Genomic DNA, 20719 nt, shown 5'->3' with positions numbered 1-20719 from the left:
TCTGACCTTTTCTGCTAGTTAGACTACTGACGAAAGATGGTGTTAAAGGCTGAAAAGTAAATCCATGATATAATTTAATATCACAGCACTCCTGAATTCTGGACATTGATATTGCAAAGATGACAGCTGGTGACCAGCTGTGCCAATATCACAGGAGATAACTCTCCATGCCAGGAGGGGGCAGCAGGCTGTACTCTCAATCAAAAGATGAAAAGAAAATGGCAAGATTCAGTATTATATGTTAACCTGTGTTAAAATAGTAGCCTGTTCCTGTAGTGCATTACTCTACGTTCACGCTAGCAAGCCACGAAGCGTTAATTTTACATCGGTGCGTGTGACACATGATTTCAGCAACATTTGAACTGAGATTTTCTTAATTATATGCAAATTATATGCAAATTTAACACTGTAAAGACAAGGCAAATCCAAAGTGATCATCCTGAACGAATCATATGCCGCATGTGGTCTGACGTTTCTTCAGTTTGTCACTCACAACTTTAGTTCCTACCTGCAATTTGTTCTGCAGTCACGGAAGAAAAGCTTATAACCTTGCTTTTGCCGTATGTTACCTCACATTAAATGTGTACAGAGACGTTACGAAGAAAAGTAAAGCTTAGAAGGAAGTAGCAGAGATTGTTGGTGCCTCTGGTGCGTGTACATAGCTAGTACAGTTAGCTCGCTTTGCTAATTGGAGAAATAAGCTAGTACGAAGCCGAGGACGTAACGTAAAACAACTGATTTTCACTCTGATTAATGTGTTATTTTAATTTGTTTAACTAGTTAGCTTTAGAAGATATACAGCTACTGTTTCTCATCAGAGCTAAAAAAAAAAAAAAAATAGTCGGACAGGCCACGCCCACAATTGACAACCGTACATGCGAGATGAGTGACTTGTCGCCACATAGGGTAACGTGAATGTACAGTTGCTCAGGTTCCGTTTCATGTTTCACTGAAACAGCCAATCAGAGAGCTCGCTTCCATCGCCAGCCTTCAAGATCAGTGGCGATTGGTGCTGTTGGGAAACCGCAAAAAGATAGCACCAACAATTGGCTTGGGTTGTAAAACATGTCAAAAAGAAAAAAAAAAAGTCCAGCATTGCAGGAGTGAGTGAAATTATTCTGAAGCTCCGCCCACACGTATATGCAGATTTTTGAAAATGCTGTCCAGTGTGGCTAAAAAAATCTCAGAAATGAAAACATTGACGTCACAGCGTAAACTTGCGTGTGTTTAGCGTGTGTAATGAATGCACTAGGATGTTTATCACAGTTGGTGATCAGGTTACTTTGTGCTCTGTAATTTCTTATTTGAGAATGAGTTTGCAATTTAATTTGGATTTGTTTTTCACCATTTCACGTTCTCTAACGCTGAATACGCAGCTTTTAACCTTATTCTTGAGGCGTTTGACGTAACCGTTTGACACATCGCCGCCTGCTGGACTGGAGAGCTCATCAGAGTGTTCAAACCATTCTTGTGTAGACGGAGAAATTTTTCGTAAACACTTCATGTGGACGGGGTGGAAACTACTTTTTCAAAATTATCCATATAGGTGTGGGTGGGGCCTTAGAGTATGTTTATTAATCACTTTTTTTTTGGTGTTTTTGCCTTGTTCTGAGATCAGAAATGTGGTTTACTAGCTGGAGATGTTTGAGTGCTGTTATTTGTTTGTGTGATGAGTGTGCACTAGTAATGAATATCTGCAGGAAATCAGCAGTGTTTCTGTTGCCTTGTAAAATTGCTCATGTGATTTTTATTACCCATGCTTTTGGCACTCGTCTTTCAGCCTCTGTCCTCCGAACAAAGATGAGGATGTCACTTCTCTGCTTCACTTCTTCACTTCCCAGAACTCCACGACCACAGTCATGGTCAAGGGTTGCTTTTGATTGTGGGAATTTTCTGGAAGTTGTGACTGATGCGTGCGTGCGTGTGTGTGTGTGTGTGTGTGAGGGAGAGAGAGAGAGAAAGAGACAGGCTGTGTGTCAGCACGTGAATGCTTGACTGATTCTGTCTGCTGGATAATACGGGAAATATATCAAAAACAAACAAACCGTGTGTGTGTGTGTGTGTGTGTGTGTGTGTGTGAGTGTGAGTGATGGTCAGTAGAAGTCCGGATTAACAGTCGAAACCAGAAATCTGAATGCGCAGACATTTTCCAGTCAGAATTCCAGCTGAAAGAGGTTAGCATTCAAGCAAACACAGACTTCCCACTTCAGCAGTAAGGTTTCCAAACAACGTATTTTAACGGCTGCAAATTCCCATGATGCATTGCTGTAGGCTGGCATCTTAACAGTGTATCCCAGTAAGTACAGAATTCCTGAGAGGAAGGGATTGGGGACTGTCGTGGTATGAGAATATTTTGGTGATAAAGCCTGATGAAGTGATTTTTATTACTTGTAAGAAATATTAAAAGGTAACACTTTTGTCCTGTCTCGTTTCAGACGACCCGTCTGAGGCAGATGTTTGGCTGCTGAACAGCTGCACGGTAAAAAACCCAGCGGAAGATCACTTCAGGAACAACATCAAGTAAGGGCATACCTTAAGAGTAAACCACAGACCATCGTCTATCTCACACACACACAGTTTTGATGTTTTTCCTTCCCAAACGGTTTTCGTGCCCCAGCTCGACCTTGTCCTGAATCTTCACTGCACAGACAGTTTACATTACCCAGAATCCCACTCTCCTTAACATCAACATCTGTCTCTGTTTGAGCCGAGCACACACACACACACACTCCTGTTGTCTGTGTCTGCTCACTCTCAGGTCAACTTTCGGGTCGTTTGCAATGTTTTTTTTTTTTTTTTTTTGTGGACTTTGAAATAGAAATAATTTTCTAAACACAACACAAGGATGCGAGATTAGGACACAGCCGACTGAAGCGACTCTGCTAGTGCACCCTTCACGCAAGTGCACTTCAGTAGTCTTAAGCGTATCTCGCACTGGTGTCACTTCCTGTTGGTGCAGAACAGCGATGCTGGTCTTGACAAGTGTTATTTAAAAACCACAACAAAAAGCAGATCTGCTGATCATTTTTACACATTTTACATATAAGCTCTGTGATTTAACATCGTAGTACGCTGGTGTGAGAGATCACTCAAAAAAAGGCCTCTGTAAGCCCCGCCCCTTTGCCCAAAAATGGTCAAAAACATCACTTTTTCCTCTGCGATTTCTGTAGCAGCTGCATAAATATTATGAAAATTCAGCTATTATTTAAACTCTGTGTGTGTGTGTGTGTGTGTGTGTCTTTAATTCACAGCAGGGAAAGTTGATTAGGCTCCACCCCTCCTCGTTCTCTCTCTGTTTGGAGACATTTCATATGAAAATCCCGTCATTTCCATAAAAACTGCCAGATTAAAGCAAGGTGGTGCTTTGCATACTCGTGTGTGTGTGTGTGTGTGTGTGTGTGTGTGTGTGTGTGATTTCTGTCACTGGTTTTGACACAGGAGCTTAACTTGCTGGAATGTTTTTTTAAAGGAATAAAAACACTTAATTGCAGTGCAGTTCTTTATTCCACACAGTCGTAATAAAAACGTTTTTTTTCCCCCCATCTTCTGCATGTTTTATTTGTGATGTTTTATTTGTTTACTGCATGACAGCGTGACATCAGACGTGATGTTTGAGTCCTTGATACACGTTCTGACAATTTTGCACCATTATGATTTTTTTGGTTTTTTTTTTAATAGATCAGAAATTATTCTCAGGTTGAAAAGAGCATCAGGATTTCTTTTCTATTTTTGGAAACATCAGGATTTTCTTTGTTTGTAAAACACAATTTATTTATTTATTTTTTTCGGTTAGTGAGCAAATTTTTTTTTAAGAGTTTGTAAAAGCCTTGCTTTATTTGCAAGTTTTTGTCTTTTTTAATTAATTAATTTATTTAGTTTTTGTTTGCTTATTTATTTGTTAATAATCAACTAACTAAATAATTAATTTAAAAATAAAAAAAAAACTTGATCAAACAAGTAAATAAGGCAAGCAAGCTCACAAATAAAACAAGGCATTTTGTGATTTTGTGGGGAAAAAAAATTAAAAAAACCCTCATTCACCACCCAGAATGCAAAGGGCAATATTTATTTATTGATTCATATATTCATTTATTCATTTATGCTTATATAGATGCTCAGGTTTCCTTTACAAAATTATGAAAGGCACTTTTTAAAATTATTGTTTTCAAAATTTTATATAATAATTTTTTAAAAAATAATTTTATATACATGTATTTTGTTTTTCTGTGCAAAAAGGCACTGGGATTTTTTCACTTTGTGAAAAGCCTTGTTTTCATAAACATTTTATTTGTTTATTTATTTATATGTTTGAGAAACCCCTTGGGAATATTTTTTTTTCCCAGATTGCGGAAGGCATTGATTAAATTTTTTTACTTTGTATTTTAATTAATTAATTAATTGATTGATTGGTTAAAGCACAATTTTTTAAATAAAAGAAAATCTTACGTAGATGAAAATTTTACGACACAGTGAGCTCCTTCATGATCTGTGACTCACTGAAGTGTTTCAGACTAAACACCGCATCAGACTGAGAGTAAACACACACACACACACACACACACAGAGCGATCCTGTACGTCCTGATGAATGTGTAAGTGATGAAACGGTATGAGGAGCACACCACACTGCAGCGTCACATGTAAATGTGCACAATCACACGCAGGCCAGCGGAAATGTGTGAGACATCAACCAATCAGGTACGAGGGAGCACACCAGTGTCCAGTGACCCCGGGTCATGTGACTCAAGTCTCGAGTGTGTGTGTGGCTTGAGTTTCTGAAGAGCCTGTTACACACACACACACACACACACACACACACACACACACACACACACTGCTCCTGAAGAGCCTTGATTCTGTTCTGCCTCTGACGGTGATTTTAATCTTCACACACTCACACACGCTGAGAATGACACAGCACTAACCGGAAACTAACTGGATCCTAAAATATGCAAAATTTGAAAAACCGAAATTCAGAGATGAAGCTTAAGGAACGCTGTCAAGCTGGAATTCCATGTAATCCCTAACCTTAGTGCGGAAAATGAAGGAACAAAATTCCCGTGTTCAAGTCTGAGTTTTATTCTTAGTTTGGTGTTTGTATAAAAGGAAAGTGTAAACAAAAAAATAGTGTTAAAAAATAAAAGCTTGCATCTCTCTCCAGAAAAATTTTATTAAAAAAATTTAGACTTTATATCTATCTATCTATCTATCTATCTATCTCTCTCTCTCTCTATATATATATATATATATATATATATATACACACATTAAAATAAAAAAAAATATTCTAATTATATTTAGAAATATTTCTAATAAAAAATCTAAAAAATAGTTAACCTATTTTTTATTTCAAAATTTTATTTCAATACTTTTTTTAAAAAAAAGTTGAAAAAGGAAAAAATGAATTTATAATTTTATTTTGAAAAAAAAAAACAAAACAGTTAAGTGTGTAACTTGTAATAAAACCTTTGTTCCTGTGGAGGAACCTTGAAAGGTTCTATATAGAATCCTTCGACAGAGTGTATTTATTACAGGGTTCTAACTAGAAGCTTTTCAGAAATCTGACAGCCCTTAATTAAACAAGAACCTTTTTTTCCAAACAAACAAATGAGTAAACTAACTAACTAACTAACTAAATAAATAAATAAATAAATAAATAACCCTTAAGTGTTCTTCAGGAACCCTTAATGGTTCTGTGTAGACCCTTTTTTTCCAAGAATGGGAACACTTAAATAATTTTTAACTCTGAAGTTTTTCTTGACTGTCTCTCTGAAGGAACCAATAAAGGATCTGTGTAGAACCTTATAACAGTGCGTTTTCCCATCAGAAATGGTTCCAAGTAGAACCTAGGGACAGTTAGCTTTAATTTGAACCCTTAATTATCCAGAGAACCCTTGAAGAATCTTTTTATTTATATATAGAGTGTATACTTTTTAAAAAAAAAAAAAAAAAAAATAAATGTTTGCTAATTGTTCTTCAGTTGTCCCTCTGAGGAACTATTAAAGGTTCTGCGTAGAACCCTGCATCATAGTGTTTTCCTATCAGAAGGGGTTTTAAACAGAACCTTTTTTTAAGGAACCTAAGAACCCTTAATTATCCCATGAACCCTTAAGGAACCTTTCAAGAACCCTATTTTCTAAGACTCCAAACTATTGTTCATTGTTTTGTCCTTAATATCTAGAATCTGTCAGGAGTTTAACATTTCGCTTCAGTTTGTGGGTTCTTCAAGGGTTCTCTAAGCGTTTATTTGAGAATTAAAGGTTCTACCTGAAACTTTTCTAACAGGAAAACACTCCTCCTACATAGAAATGTTAAGGATTGCTCCGGAAGGGCAACCGGAGATCCTTTAATGGTTCGTGAGTTAGGTGTACATGCAGCAAAATGGAAAAACATTTATTTGAAAATAAACTAAAACGACGCGTACTGACGAAAAAGGCTTTACATGTTTATAAGATGAAATTACGTAGTATACATATCGTAAAAGTATTTTTCGTAATGTATTATACTTATTTTAATAGCGTAGTATCAGAATATAGTATTTTATATACTGTTTTGTGACACTGTTTTGTGACACTGTTTTTAGTCACGCATTTTAGTTCATATTTTACGTGAAATTTTTCAGTTTTGTAGCTGCAATTTAACCTTTAAAATCATGTAAATTTACAACGTGAACTACGTAAAAGTGTAAATTACGGCGTGTAGCTACATAGGTGTACGTATAAGGACTCGTAACATAGGTTTTTTTTTGTAATCTAGTATGAATTTGCTTAGTGATGTTGCGTGTTTACATAAACGTAGTTAATACGTGATGAATGTTTACGGAGTGCATGGCGATCTCGCTAAATACATGTGTGTGTGTGTATGTGTGTGTAAATATTTGCCCCCAATAACAAGATAATTATATTTACAGAAACTGCGATGTTCGTGTGTTTGGATGAAAGGAAATAAACGTTAGTTTTCTTGTTGCAAAGCCGCATTAGTGTGTGTGTGTGTGTGTGTGAGAGAGAGAGAGAGGGAGAGCACTTAGTTTATTTAATTATCTCCAGTCTTTTATGACTACACTGCACAAGTGTTCTGTTTTATTGATTTAGTGAAGCAGCTACAGCCGAGTCTTGGACTAAATTATATGAGAGCACACATTTGTGTGTTTGTTTATAAGTTCTGCATGGTAACGAGGACACTTATAGGGGTGTGTGTGTGTGTGTGTGTGTGTGTGTGTGTGTGTGTGTGGGAGAGAAAAAGAAAAAGGAAGGCAGGGCAGTAGATCAGTGGGATAACTACTATGTGTGCGCACACACACACACACACACACACACACACACACACACACAGGACATATGCATTAACTAATGCTATATATAAACAAGTTTTGTTCTCATGTGAAGTTACTCTCGACACTAAAATAAGTTTGTCTTTCTTTTTTTTTTTTTTTTTTTTTTTTTTTTTTATTTTAAATACTTTTGAAATGGTAAAATTTGGAAAAAAAATTTAATTTGGCTCTCAGGTCACAGAAAATGGTTGACAATATTTCCAAAAAATATTATTGGATCATTATTGGACCTACCAAATTTAAAGTATCAAAAAAAAAAACAGGGTAAAATTATTTGGTGAATTCCGTTCTCGTGTTTGTGAGCGTAAACTCGATGTATCTTTAAATGTCAGTTCACCAAATAATAAATGAATCACAAATAAAAATTTTGGCACCCCAATTTTTATTTGTCTTATATCACAGCTATTTGCCAGCAATTAAGTGTTTTTTTTTTTTTTTTTTTTAATTTATTATAAAAAACGTCATGTACTTTTTACCCATTTTTACTTACATTTAATGTTGGCGAAACAGGTTTCTTCCTGTTCTCACTTACGTTATAGCAGCTATAAACAGTCGTTCCCTCACCAGCAACTTTTCTCTCTCGAAGTTAATAAGACAAAAAAAACCACAGCTTGTTGTTGTTTTTTTTTTTTACTGAGAATCACAGAAAAGTGTAGAAAAAAAAAATCGACTCATTCAGGACTTCCAGATGATTCTGACGATTCTGTTAGCATCATGAAGCGATCTTCAGCTTGTTTCTTTGTGGAACCTTGAAGATTCTCTGCAGAACCTGACAGCAGAGGGGTTCCCTTTCTGAGAGCTCGTCCTCAGTGAAACCATGGAGAGTTCCAGCACTGGTTAAGAAGATTTCCGATTACTAGAAAAAAAGAAAGGCTGTGGATCTGAAACGGATCCTGATGAAGGTTAGAAGGTGATTCGGGGCTTTTTCACATACACAGTGTTTAGTGCGTTTGAACAGAACCCTGGTGTGTTCTCCTCGAGGTCGAGATGTTCTCGGGCTGCTTCTGAGTGAACTCGAGTGACTCTGAATCGACTCGCTGCAGGAAATGATTCAAACATGGTGTGCAATTTGAATTGCAGCATTTTTGTAGACAGAGCTGTAGTGCTAAAATGCCTTGTGTTCTGGAGACTTCGATCAGCAGCAACAACAACAAAAAAAAAAAACAGGATGAGAAAATAAACGTGACGCACACAATATTTTAGCGCGGCTCCATGCTTTTCGGATTCTTGTGATTTCTACGAAATCACACTTTCGAAAGATTTATTAAACTTCTTCCATGGCTGCATTTCTGACCAGTGAATGAGAGAGTTTTATGAGGACCTTTTCAAACTTGTTTTTTTTTTTTTTTAAAGTTTTGTTTAAACCAATGAATATTCCCAGTTGGACGAGTACACACTGTACTGGGGGGTGGGTGGGGTGGGGCTAACTTGGACCGCGGACTGACTGAGGCGTTGAGGATGAGTGTATTGGAAATGGGCAGTGATGGAGGTTGACCCGGAGGTCTTGCTAACCTTCTTACAGCTCCGTAAACAAGGTTACTCTTTTACCAATAACTCAATCTATGAATTAATTCAGTCTTCCAATATCCCGGGATCACATTTTCACAATCTGGCACAAAACTTTCTATCGGTATTATTTTTATTAATTTTTATATGAACAACAACAGAAACCAGACAACGTACAAAAACCCAACACAAGCCAGACCACATTTCAAATGACATAAATGCCTGCATGGAGTCCACAAGTGGATCATAAATCCTGTAAACAAGGAGAAAGAACACAACAAAAGATCACACCATCACAGATATGTAAAAATGTTTCAATTCTACTGCCATGTAAATGTCGGAAGAAGGAGCTCCAGTCTTTGGAAATGTTTTAGAGGACTTTGCTTCATTAAAATGTATTTTTTCAAGATGTAAGACTGAAACTATATCAGCAAGCCATCTTTGAAATCCCTCACTATGATCCTCTTAGCCACAGCCATGAATCTGGCGCAAAACTAATACACACACGCTCACACGTATGAAATCACATGCTTAAAAATAAACATTTTTTATTGCTTGTGGATGTCGGAGGCTCCGAGGCGGCAGGAGTGAGGAAGGAAAGGAAGGGAAGTGCAAATCCCCAATAATGAGGCGTCATTTCAGGAGCAGGAAGTGCACGTGTGAGTGCGATGCCACTCTCTGGATGAGGTCTAATCCAAACGGTAATGACGGAGTTCACAGATATTAATGAGAGAGTGCGAGGGGTCGTCACGTCTCTCTTTCTTTCACTCGTACACTGGTTTATAAGGACATCGGCTTGTCTATGAAACACTTAACCTCAGTGTACGTGTTTATTAAAACTGACTAAAGACTGGAACGTTTCCGTCTTTAGGGTCGCTTCAGATTTTTAGAAATCGTATCGTTCAGTTTTACAGCGTCTTCCGGAAAAATAAAACCACACGCCGTGCTCTTCTACATCATCACACCCTCCTGCTGCTAACACACAGATTAAAGAAGCAGAAGGTTTTAAGGAGAAAAAAAAAAAACGCGATGAGTTTAAGTTAATAGTTGCTGAAAAAAGGAAACAAACAAAACAATTTGCCACTTTTTAGCAAATGTGCTAAAGAATAAAGAAAATGTTCATGACTTGTATCTCCAAAAAAGGAATTTGTTTTATTTAATAAAGAAAATGCTGGGTCTCAGATGGCACTTAAGAAACCTGTGCAAGTGTCTTCGATTAAATAAAAAAAAAAAAGTATTGTATTTTCAAGAATAATTTTAAGGGCGTGTATCTCCAGAGTATGTTGAGTTTATTGAGATAATGGTTGCACAAAAAGGCAGTGAGTCAGTATGCAAGTGTGTCATAAAAAAAAACAAAAAAAAACACTCAAAAAGTTGCCTTAATTTGAACTCCATCTGCTTGTATAGAGAGAAAAGTACTACAAGTACTAAAGTAATTCATTTTTTAGGACTTGTATCTCCATCTCACCTTGTTGTACAACTTGCAGAACAGACTTTATTAAAAAAAAATAAAAAAGTAATCTGTTTTATTTAGTAATTTACATACTGCCTGTAAAAAAAAAACAAACAAAAAAAATTGCCATGAATTTCATGCATAAATTATTTTTACGTATATCCAGATTTTTAATCGAATTCCTCTTCTTCTACTTTTTTTTTTTTTTACTTAAAATTGCAAGATATATGAATTTTGATTCTGTCTAAATATTTAAATTTCAATTTCAAAAGTAAACGGATTGTCCAAAATTTTTAACATTCAGGTCTGAAATATGTAATGCTGAAGACAAATCATTTATAAAATATCATTTCTGAACTTACAGAATTGACAGAGTTTAGGACTGTTGCATGACACAAAGATGTAAAAGAGGTTTATAAAAAAAAAAAAAAAAAACATCCCCACCCAGTTTTAAAAACAAACAAACAAACAAAAAAAACATTTCATGTTTTTTCGTTGAGTCTGGCTAAAAAAAAAACATAATTTTTTTTTTTTTTTTTAACTTTTATGTAGAAAGTTAGTAAAGTTGGATAACGACAAATAATACAGAGATTTATGCTAATTTACAGCAATGCTCTCAAGCGCTTTGGAGGTGATTTACATCGTATATTTTCCAAAAATATAAAAAAGAGCCATAAATTGACTGTCCGTGATGCATGACGGGGTTAAAGGAACTCTAGTTGCTTGTGTAGAGATAAATAAAAATAAGTACCGTGTTTTCAGGAAGAGAAATTGTTGCACTTGTGATTTAATATTGCTGCTTAAATGGCACCTCAGAAACTCGTATTAGTGTCTCCTTTAGTTTTTGTCCATTTCTAACCCTGCAGTGTTCAGCACTAAACCTTCTCACGTTATAATTAGCTGGCGTTTGTCACGTGAACGCTTCTCTGATCATTTATGCTGCTGTTTAACGCTGTTGGTGCTGTTAGCTAACGATGTACCTTTCCATAATACTCCAGTAACGAGTTATTAACGTGTATCCCTTGTTTCAGTGTGTAGCGCAGGGAGTGCTGAAAATGTTCAGGAGTTGATGTGAAAATAGACGAGGAAGTAAAATGAGTTTTGAATGATGGGCCAGAGACAGCTCTTCAGCTCTTCAGCAGCTGAGACAGCGCAGTTAATTAGAGTGTAATATAAATAAGTGGAGATGAAAAGACGTTGACACTTTTCCTCGTTAATTAAAAGCTCTGATTGCAGTATTTCAGTTTGACATAAACAGCTTGCTTTTTAATTATTTGACTTATTGGGTGTAATTGGTTAAATTGATGTCAAGACAGAAATTCGCATACGGAAAAAAAGAAAGAAAGAAAGAAAGAAAGAAAGACGATAATCTCTTGCGATAATCTGAAGTAGAGTTTAAAGATAAGTGATGACGATGATGATGATGATGACAGATGATCCGTCCACCTCTCTGTCTTCCCCAGATGACCCGTAGCAATCTGATGGATCGTCTTTCCTTCGTTTTTCTTCCTTTTAATCATGGATCGATCCGTGACTTCGACTCAGCAGGCAAAAACGCCCACGATGTTAATTAGCGTAACAGCGTTCATCCATTGCTGGAATTTGGGAAGATTTGGAGATGGGTCGTGACCTCGGACACAGAATTCTCCCTCCTCTGGAAACTTGTTAATGAATGTTGCCTCAGGAGAGAATTATTATTATTATTTTTTTACACCCCCTGCCTTTTCACTAACTAGCGCTAATTAGCGCCTAGCGCTCGTACCAGAGAACGGCGTGTCGCTAGTGGTCATTATCAGGAGTGATTGCAGTCGGAGCTGTTAGATTATTGTTTTATAAAGTGGTAAAATGAACACCAACAAGGCAAACAATAAGGAACAATAGGAGTGTGTAATAATAAGTGAGGAATAAATCCCACCTTGTTGTGCTATGATAGTAAAATAATCAGTGATGAAGTGGAGTTGCCGTTACTGCCACAAAGTTGATTATTTTTATAACAGCACAACAGTTCTCTCAAACCACACCAAACGATTGCATTCTTTTTATTTATTTATTAAAGAATGACACATTGTTCTTTTTATCCATTTATAGTTACATGCGTATATCTGTATAACAGATTAGTTCCTGTTCTCACTTACATTTTAGCAGAGACAATCATTCCCTCACTCACCTTCTCTTTTTTTCTATCAAAAAAAATTGATTTTTTTGTTACTGAGAAACCGCAAAGCGTAAACTCCTCAGAAAATGTAAAGTTACAGCTGTACAAAGCGCTGGCACTGGAGACTCCTTCCATAAATGTTCAATTTAACAGAAAATGTCACCGTATCAACTAAATTTTTTTATAAACTCAGTTTATGTAGAGCGTCCACTGTACACATCCCCGTGAATGAGCTGTTACTATAGAAACAATAACATATTTAGAACGGGCAGATTAATGTGAACCTGCGATCTGCAGTTGCGCTACTGTCAGAAAATTAATCAACACTTTCCGACCAATCAGATTCCAGAATTCAGCAGCGCTGTGGTGTAATAATTATGGTGTTCCGTGGGCTGTCCTGGTAGACGAGTTGTTTGCTAATGAGGAAATTGAGAAAACGTGTCCCAATAAACCCAGCGTCAGGAGAGAACCTTCTGCACTCGTCCTCCTCCTCCTCCTCCTAGTCCTCAGCCTGTCATTCACCTAAACATGAACATAACATCAGGATGATGTTTATCCTCCCTTCTGCTCCACTTGGACAAACCTCAGATCATTGCTTCACTCCGCTCACGTCATGCTTCTTCACGCTCCAGGATATCTGCTCTGTTTATGAACACACGTTCTGCTGACTGGTCTGAAAAAGAACAGCTTCTTTGTGTGCAGATGTCTAAATGTCTGTCATGTCCTGAAAACAGACTCTCTAGATCCTCTGCTTCTGGGATTGTCAGGGTTTTAGAGTGAGCAGAAAACTCAGGAGTTTGACCAGAAACCTTACTTCCTGTAGACGAAGGTTATGTTTGTTATTGTCCTCGTGAGGATGGAAGAGCAGAGACTCGGAGCTGCACTCGAGTTTGTGTTAGTCACCAGTATTTTATTTTGAGTTACTGATTTCTTTAGCCTTTCACAAACTGGAAGAAAAAACTAACACAAAAAATTATCATCAGAGACTACACAATATCTGAATAATAATTTCTCCTTTTCCTCAACAAACATGACGGTATTTTGTTGCTAATAAAAATGACAAAAAGCCAAACCATCGGAAATGGAGGATTGAACAAAAGTAAAGATTTTCACCTCTAATCTAATTTCACTTTGAAAATACAATAATCCAAGACCGTTAAGACATGTTGCGTACTGCTATGTAGACTTCGGATCCGTCTTCTCTGATTTGCGTATGCATGCTAGCGCTTCGTAGGTGGAAAACACTGTCAGACTCCTCACGTTTGTTAACATTAGTCACCTTTTTGATAACATTTTTGGTTATTTTGGGATAAAGGTTTAACTAAAAACTGCTTTTTGTAGTGTGCACCTTAAATAGACTAAATAATACTAGCTAGCTAGAGCTAGCATAATAGAATAAAAGTATCCAATTTTTATTGACCAAAATAAATCAATGTAATTTTTCATTGACTAAATCTAGATTAGATCTAACAAATCCTGAATGATGAAATACGACTAAATGTATCCTTTTTTTTTTCCCCAAAAGACTTAAATAACGAAAGCTCTGAGGAAATGGCTCGACTCGAGCGCTTCTTAATGTGCCACAGCAGGCGCGAATATGGCCCGACGTCGTCCCTCGGTGTCTTGAGGAATAATCGGATTGCGAGTCACGTGCAGTCCTTAAACAAATGAAACATCATATGTCTCTTTTCTTGCCAGCTGGAGGAATCAGAAGATCAGAAACGCTAAATTTTCCACTCCACTTCGTCTTGCCCTTGTTTTTACTCTCCGGACCTCTCCTTGCTAATCTTAATCTAGCCTCGTATACGTTCAGTGAGCCATGTTTATGCTAGTGCATGTATCTGCATGTAGGATGAAGCGTTAGTATCTGTAGTATAATTAAAGTCGTGCACACTGAACCGTTCGCTTCCTCGCCGCTGTCGAGCGTAATTCCGATGATCAACGGAGCGCATGTTTAACAAATAACGCCCTCGCTGGATTCCATACCGTTCGGAAATTTTAATAAAGCCTCGTCCTGGATTTACGTCCACCCGGCTGCAATAACATGCTTATTATTCATGAAGCTGTCTGATTAAATTGAAGTTAATTGATAACAGACGTAATTGAATTCCTGGAACAGACCCAATCGCCGCTAAACCTGAATTATACATTCAGGCATGTTGGGTAAATTTGGAAACGCGGCGTGGAGATGTGAGCTGACTTGTGATCAGGGAGTGCGGCTAGCACTCGACAAACAAGCTGAAGGGTCTTAGTGTCCGTCTGTCTGTTTCTTTACTTCCTCGTCGAGTCCAGATTAGCCAGGAGCAGTAATTAGCGTTATCACTTCTCACCCAGCCTGAAGTTATGCTAATGAGGGAGCTGCTCAGAAATCACTCTTCTCCCTCTTTACCTCCTACTCGTCAGGACGCTCTTCAAACCCTGTCTTGATTCCGAAGCTTTTCAACATCTTGAAACCTCTCAGAATTTGTTAGGGAGCTTGCTCACACACACACACACACACACACACACACGGTCAGCTGACGCGAAGGTCAAGAAGGTTCACTTTCATACATGAGAATAAAAACACACACCGTCAAGTGTGACCCTTGTCTTGATGTTGGTTTTCCATTAATTCCGGCTACTTGCTTGAATCTGCGGAATTGCTGTTGAGGGTTTGCTCAAGGATCATCTAGAAAGTTTACTACCTGTGGACTTCCTATGGTCCTGTGGACTTCCTGTGGACCTGTGGACTTCCTGTGTGTTATTTTGTATTATCTTTGCAAGTATGGATTCCAACCAGAAACTCACAGCTGCACTGGAATTTGTGTTATTGACAAGTATTATTTTGAGTTATTGTAATGCTGTGTAATATGTTGCAGTTATTTTTGTCTGTTTGTTTTTGTTTATGCTTTATTTTCTTAGTGTATTCACTGTAGCTGTGTAACTCCAGCAGTTGTGGTAGTTTCTTCTTGTTTTAGTGTATTCACTGTAGCTGTGTAACTCCAGCAGTTGTGGTAGTTTCTTCTTGTTTTAGTGTATTCACTGTAGCTGTGTAACTCCAGCAGTTGTGGTAGTTTCTTCTTGTTTTAGTGTATTCACTGTAGCTGTGTAACTCCAGCAGTTGTGGTAGTTTCTTCTTGTTTTAGTGTATTTACAGTAGCTGTGTAACTCCAGCAGTTGTGGTAGTTTCCTCTTGTTTTAGTGTATTTACAGTAGCTGTGTAACTCCAGTGGTTGTGGTAGTTTCCTCTTGTTTTAGTGTATTTACAGTAGCTGTGTAACTCCAGCAGTTGTGGGAGTTTCCTCTTGTTTTAGTGTATTTACAGTAGCTGTGTAACTCCAGCAGTTACCATAGATTCTGCTTGTTTTTTGTGTATTTATGGTAGCTGTGTTACTCCAGCAGTTGTGGTAGTTTCCTCTTGTTTTAGTGTATTTACAGTAGCTGTGTAACTCCAGTGGTTGTGGTAGTTTCTTCTTGTTTTAGTGTATTTACAGTAGCTGTGTAACTCCAGCAGTTACCATAGATTCTGCTTGTTTTTTGTGTATTTATGGTAGCTGTGTTACTCCAGCAGTTGTGGGAGTTTCCTCTTGTTTTAGTGTATTTACAGTAGCTGTGTTACTCCAGCAGTTGTGGTAGTTTCCTCTTGTTTTAGTGTATTTACAGTAGCTGTGTAACTCCAGCAGTTGTGGGAGTTTCTTCTTGTTTTAGTGTATTTACAGTAGCTGTGTAACTCCAGCAGTTGTGGTAGTTTCCTCTTGTTTTAGTGTATTTACAGTAGCTGTGTAACTCCAGCAGTTGTGGTAGTTTCCTCTTGTTTTAGTGTATTTACAGTAGCTGTGTAACTCCAGCAGTTACCATAGATTCTGCTTGTTTTTTGTGTATTTATGGTAGCTGTGTTACTCCAGCAGTTGTGGTAGTTTCCTCTTGTTTTAGTGTATTTACAGTAGCTGTGTAACTCCAGCAGTTGTGGTAGTTTCCTCTTGTTTTAGTGTATTTACAGTAGCTGTGTAACTCCAGCAGTTGTGGGAGTTTCCTCTTGTTTTAGTGTATTTACAGTAGCTGTGTAACTCCAGCAGTTGTGGTAGTTTCCTCTTGTTTTAGTGTATTTACAGTAGCTGTGTAACTCCAGTGGTTGTGGTAGTTTCTTCTTGTTTTAGTGTATTTACAGTAGCTGTGTAACTCCAGCAGTTGTGGTAGTTTCCTCTTGTTTTAGTGTATTTACAGTAGCTGTGTAACTCCAGTGGTTGTGGTAGTTTCTTCTTGTTTTAGTGTATTTACAGTAGCTGTGTAACTCCAGCAGTTACCATAGATTCTGCTTGTTTTTTGTGTATTTATGGTAGCTGTGTTACTCCAGCAGTTGTGGGAGTTTCCTCTTGTTTTAGTGTATTTACAGTAGCTGTGTTACTCCAGCAGTTGTGGTAGTTTCCTCTTGTTTTAGTGTATTTACAGTAGCTGTGTAACTCCAGCAGTTGTGGGAGTTTCTTCTTGTTTTAGTGTATTTACAGTAGCTGTGTAACTCCAGCAGTTGTGGTAGTTTCCTCTTGTTTTAGTGTATTTACAGTAGCTGTGTAACTCCAGCAGTTGTGGGAGTTTCCTCTTGTTTTAGTGTATTTACAGTAGCTGTGTAACTCCAGCAGTTGTGGTAGTTTCCTCTTGTTTTAGTGTATTTACAGTAGCTGTGTAACTCCAGCAGTTGTGGGAGTTTCCTCTTGTTTTAGTGTATTTACAGTAGCTGTGTAACTCCAGCAGTTATGGGAGTTTCTTCTTGTTTTAGTGTATTCACTGTAGCTGTGTAACTCCAGCAGTTGTGGTAGTTTCCTCTTGTTTTAGTGTATTTACAGTAGCTGTGTAACTCCAGCAGTTGTGGTAGTTTCCTCTTGTTTTAGTGTATTTACAGTAGCTGTGTAACTCCAGCAGTTATGGTAGTTTCTTCTTGTTTTAGTGTATTTACAGTAGCTGTGTAACTCCAGCAGTTGTGGGAGTTTCTTCTTGTTTTAGTGTATTTACAGTAGCTGTGTAACTCCAGCAGTTATGGTAGTTTCTTCTTGTTTTAGTGTATTTACAGTAGCTGTGTAACTCCAGCAGTTGTGGGAGTTTCTTCTTGTTTTAGTGTATTTACAGTAGCTGTGTAACTCCAGTGGTTGTGGTAGTTTCTTCTTGTTTTAGTGTATTTACAGTTACTGTGTAACTTCAGCAGTTACCATAGATTCTGCTTGTTTTTTGTGTATTTATGGTAGCTGTGTTACTCCAGCAGTTACAGTAATTTCTTCTTGTTTTCATGCAGTTACGGGAGTTGTGCTACTCCAGAAGTTGCAGTAGTTTCTTCTTGTTTTAGTGTATTTACGGTAGCTGTGTAACTCCAGCAGTTAGGGTAGTTTCAGATGCATTTCATCTTATATTGTTGATGGATCTGAGAGCCAGGTTTTGGGCACGAGACCTCTTATCAGGTTGCTTGAAGTTATTTATAAAGACTTGTATCTCGATCTGAAGCAGCGTTCAATAATCTTCAGTTTTTCTTTGGCTTGCTTGGTCCGGCTCAATACAAATTCTCATCCACTTGATCAGATTTAACACCGCATCATCCAAATCAGCATGAAGTCGGATCAGTTCCTATTTGCAGGTTCCAAAACGTGTAAGATCATGATTAAGAGGTTCCATCTGTTCTGACTTGATTGCAAAGAAGACAAATCAAATTTTTTTTCTTTTTTTTTTTTTTTTTAACTTCAGAGAATATATCAGGAACATTTCCAATGCTTCGACGATGATCCTCCACAATACACATGAACAAATCCTCCCAAAAAAAACCCTCGTAATTAAATCCTGCCATGCTGTGAATTGAACATGGGTGGGGTGTGAAAGATGATTTCTGCTTTCGTGGGGCTACTCCATTAGTGCTACAGCAGGGGTTCTGGGAAGGATTAAAAAAACCTCCAGACACACTGCATCTCTGAGCTTCATTAAATCAATAATTCACAGCATTCGTTTAACGAGATCTTTCTTTTTGGAAATGCGCCTGGAGATATGCTTTCTTGTTTTTAATTTAATGTTTTCCTTCTCTTCATCTTCTGAAGTTGCATAACATAAGATGTTATGACACTTACAAAGTAGGGTTCATGGTTCCAAACAGCCATGTGGCGTACATCAGGCATCTCTCCCGGACAAGGCCACACCCCCGGCTTTGCATTAATTAAGCGAGGTCGCAGCTTAATTGTGTTCTTTGAAAGCCGGATCAGATATTATAAAATATATTCTTGAGGTTTTTCTTCCAGCGATTGAATTACTACAACAATCATGGACCTTCACTTTTCTCTAAGATCCTGTTTGGGACCAGCACTGCTAGAACCCCAGCATGTCGCCCTTCATTCACACTAACAAGTGACAAAGTGACAGCAAGAACTGAGATTTTACCAACAAGTGGCATTCGAGTTAAACTTTTTAGTGCAAATTTGGTATGACGCTGTAAAGAAGTGACAAATCCAAACAATTTGCTTGAATTGTTGCTCAGCCCAGTCCCATAGTGCATGTGTTACGATGTTTGTTCTTTTCCCTGCTGTTGTGCTTCCTGAGATGCTTTTCTGCTCAGTACAGTTGTAAAGAGTGGTTATTTGAGTTAGCCTTCCTGTCAGCTTGAACCAGTCTGAGCACTCTCATCAACGGGGTGCTTACGTCTGCAGAACTAATGCTCACTGGATGCTTTTTGTTTTTTTGCACCATTCCATGTCAACTCTAGAGTCTCTTTTGTCTGAAAATCTCAGGAGGTTTTCTGAAATACTTAAACAAGCACCAGACCTGCCATCTGCATGATTTTTATACACTGACATACAGGGGTTCTGGTGCTCCTTAAACATCTGTAAAGGTAAAATGCACGTGCAGTCTGTAACAAATGACTGACATGATGGATTCTGATGGGACTAAAATCCCAGAGATACGCAGGGAATAATTCCAACTGAATCTAATCTCCTCCACTTCAGACATGTCAGCGTAGCAGTGTGTGATTTTTTTTTTTTCTTCAGTAGATGGATTTTTTTTTTGTTCTCAGATTTTTGTCCTGTACACATTGTAATCTGGGGGTCAAATTTACACGGATAAGCCGTTTCTAACCTACAAGGCGTCCCTAATGCGTGTAATGTCTGTGTATATCTAATGTTAATGGCTCATGATAAAACAGAAAGTTTGCCTGTGTGTTCTGGTCTTATCAATCCTGCGAAGCGCACAATGAGGCGTCTACCACCTGCTGCACTGACTGTATATTTACTCTCCAAAGCCCTCACACCTGTCCCGCGTCGCCGCCCTCGTCTGTCCTACGTATCACTGTTGGCTCAAAGTCACGGCTCTCCTTCATGGCCCCGGGAGCCTCGGAGACGTCGTTTCACCTGTTTGCTCAAACCGTCTCTCTGTAAAAGTTAAACAAATCCTTCTCACAATCGTATCAATTAAAAGTCAGAGTTAAACAAACAAGACCAGAGCCTCATTCTCTCTCACTCTCACTCTCACTCTCTCTCTCTCTCTCTCTCTCTCCCTCCCTCGCTGTCTCTCGCTCTCTCCCTGTCCCCGAGCTGTTTACAGTGCACTCTTGGCACAGAGACAAAAAGCCTTGTTTAAATACTGACTGCATGGCAACAGGAATCACCCGGGGCTGTTAAAGGCGACAGGGAGAGGCAGCTTTTGTTTGTGAGTGTGCGTGTGTGTGTGTGTTTTATGGATTTGGAAGCATATGGGCGGCACTAGAGGTTTTCGGTTCCCTTTTGGCAGTGACCGTGCAAAGCAGGCAGGTGTTGGTGTGTTTCTCATGACGACTCAGCGCTCTCCAAACGTTCACCCTGGCTCAAATGTTATGCGGAAACCCTTCGCATTATTGATGGTGCTTATAACAGATAACCTGGGAGTAACAAGGTGAAAAAAATGACTTCCACCCTCCGCCCCCTGTGTACGCACACACACACACACAGACACCTGCCATCAGGAAGAGCACCACCAGCTTCTTTTCCATAAGTGTTATTTATATTGCTAATGACAGATGACAGAGATAATAGTTCCATATAAATTATCTATCGATCATCACAGGCCCTGATGATTCCCCGTGACCTGTTTGTTTGCTTTCTTGATACACTCTTTAAAAAAAAAGCGGTTAGTTCTTTAAAGATTATTAAACCATTTTAGGAGGATTAAAAACTCTTAATTATTCAATGAAACCTCTGTAGAACCCTAGTATTTGCCTACAAGAGGCTTTCAAACTCAAACCTTTTTGTTGAAAACTAAGAACACTAAATTATCCGGTGAGTTCTTTTAAGAACCCT

General features: G+C 38.1%; 1 protein-coding gene across 1 annotated transcript in view; it reads left to right on the top strand.

Moving 5' to 3' along the window:
• The window catches only part of cdkal1 (CDK5 regulatory subunit associated protein 1-like 1), a 264900-nt gene that overhangs the window by 51183 nt on the left and 192998 nt on the right, over nucleotides 1-20719 (top strand). The window contains exon 4 of the mRNA XM_053242230.1: nucleotides 2436-2520. Coding sequence (XP_053098205.1) covers nucleotides 2436-2520 — 85 coding nt within the window. The remainder of the gene's footprint in view (nucleotides 1-2435; nucleotides 2521-20719) is intronic.

The sequence above is a fragment of the Pangasianodon hypophthalmus genome, chromosome 1 (assembly GCF_027358585.1).
Source record: "Pangasianodon hypophthalmus isolate fPanHyp1 chromosome 1, fPanHyp1.pri, whole genome shotgun sequence".
In the NCBI taxonomy this organism is placed as follows: Eukaryota; Metazoa; Chordata; class Actinopteri; order Siluriformes; family Pangasiidae; genus Pangasianodon; species Pangasianodon hypophthalmus.
This window is presented reverse-complemented; position numbering and strand designations above follow the sequence as displayed.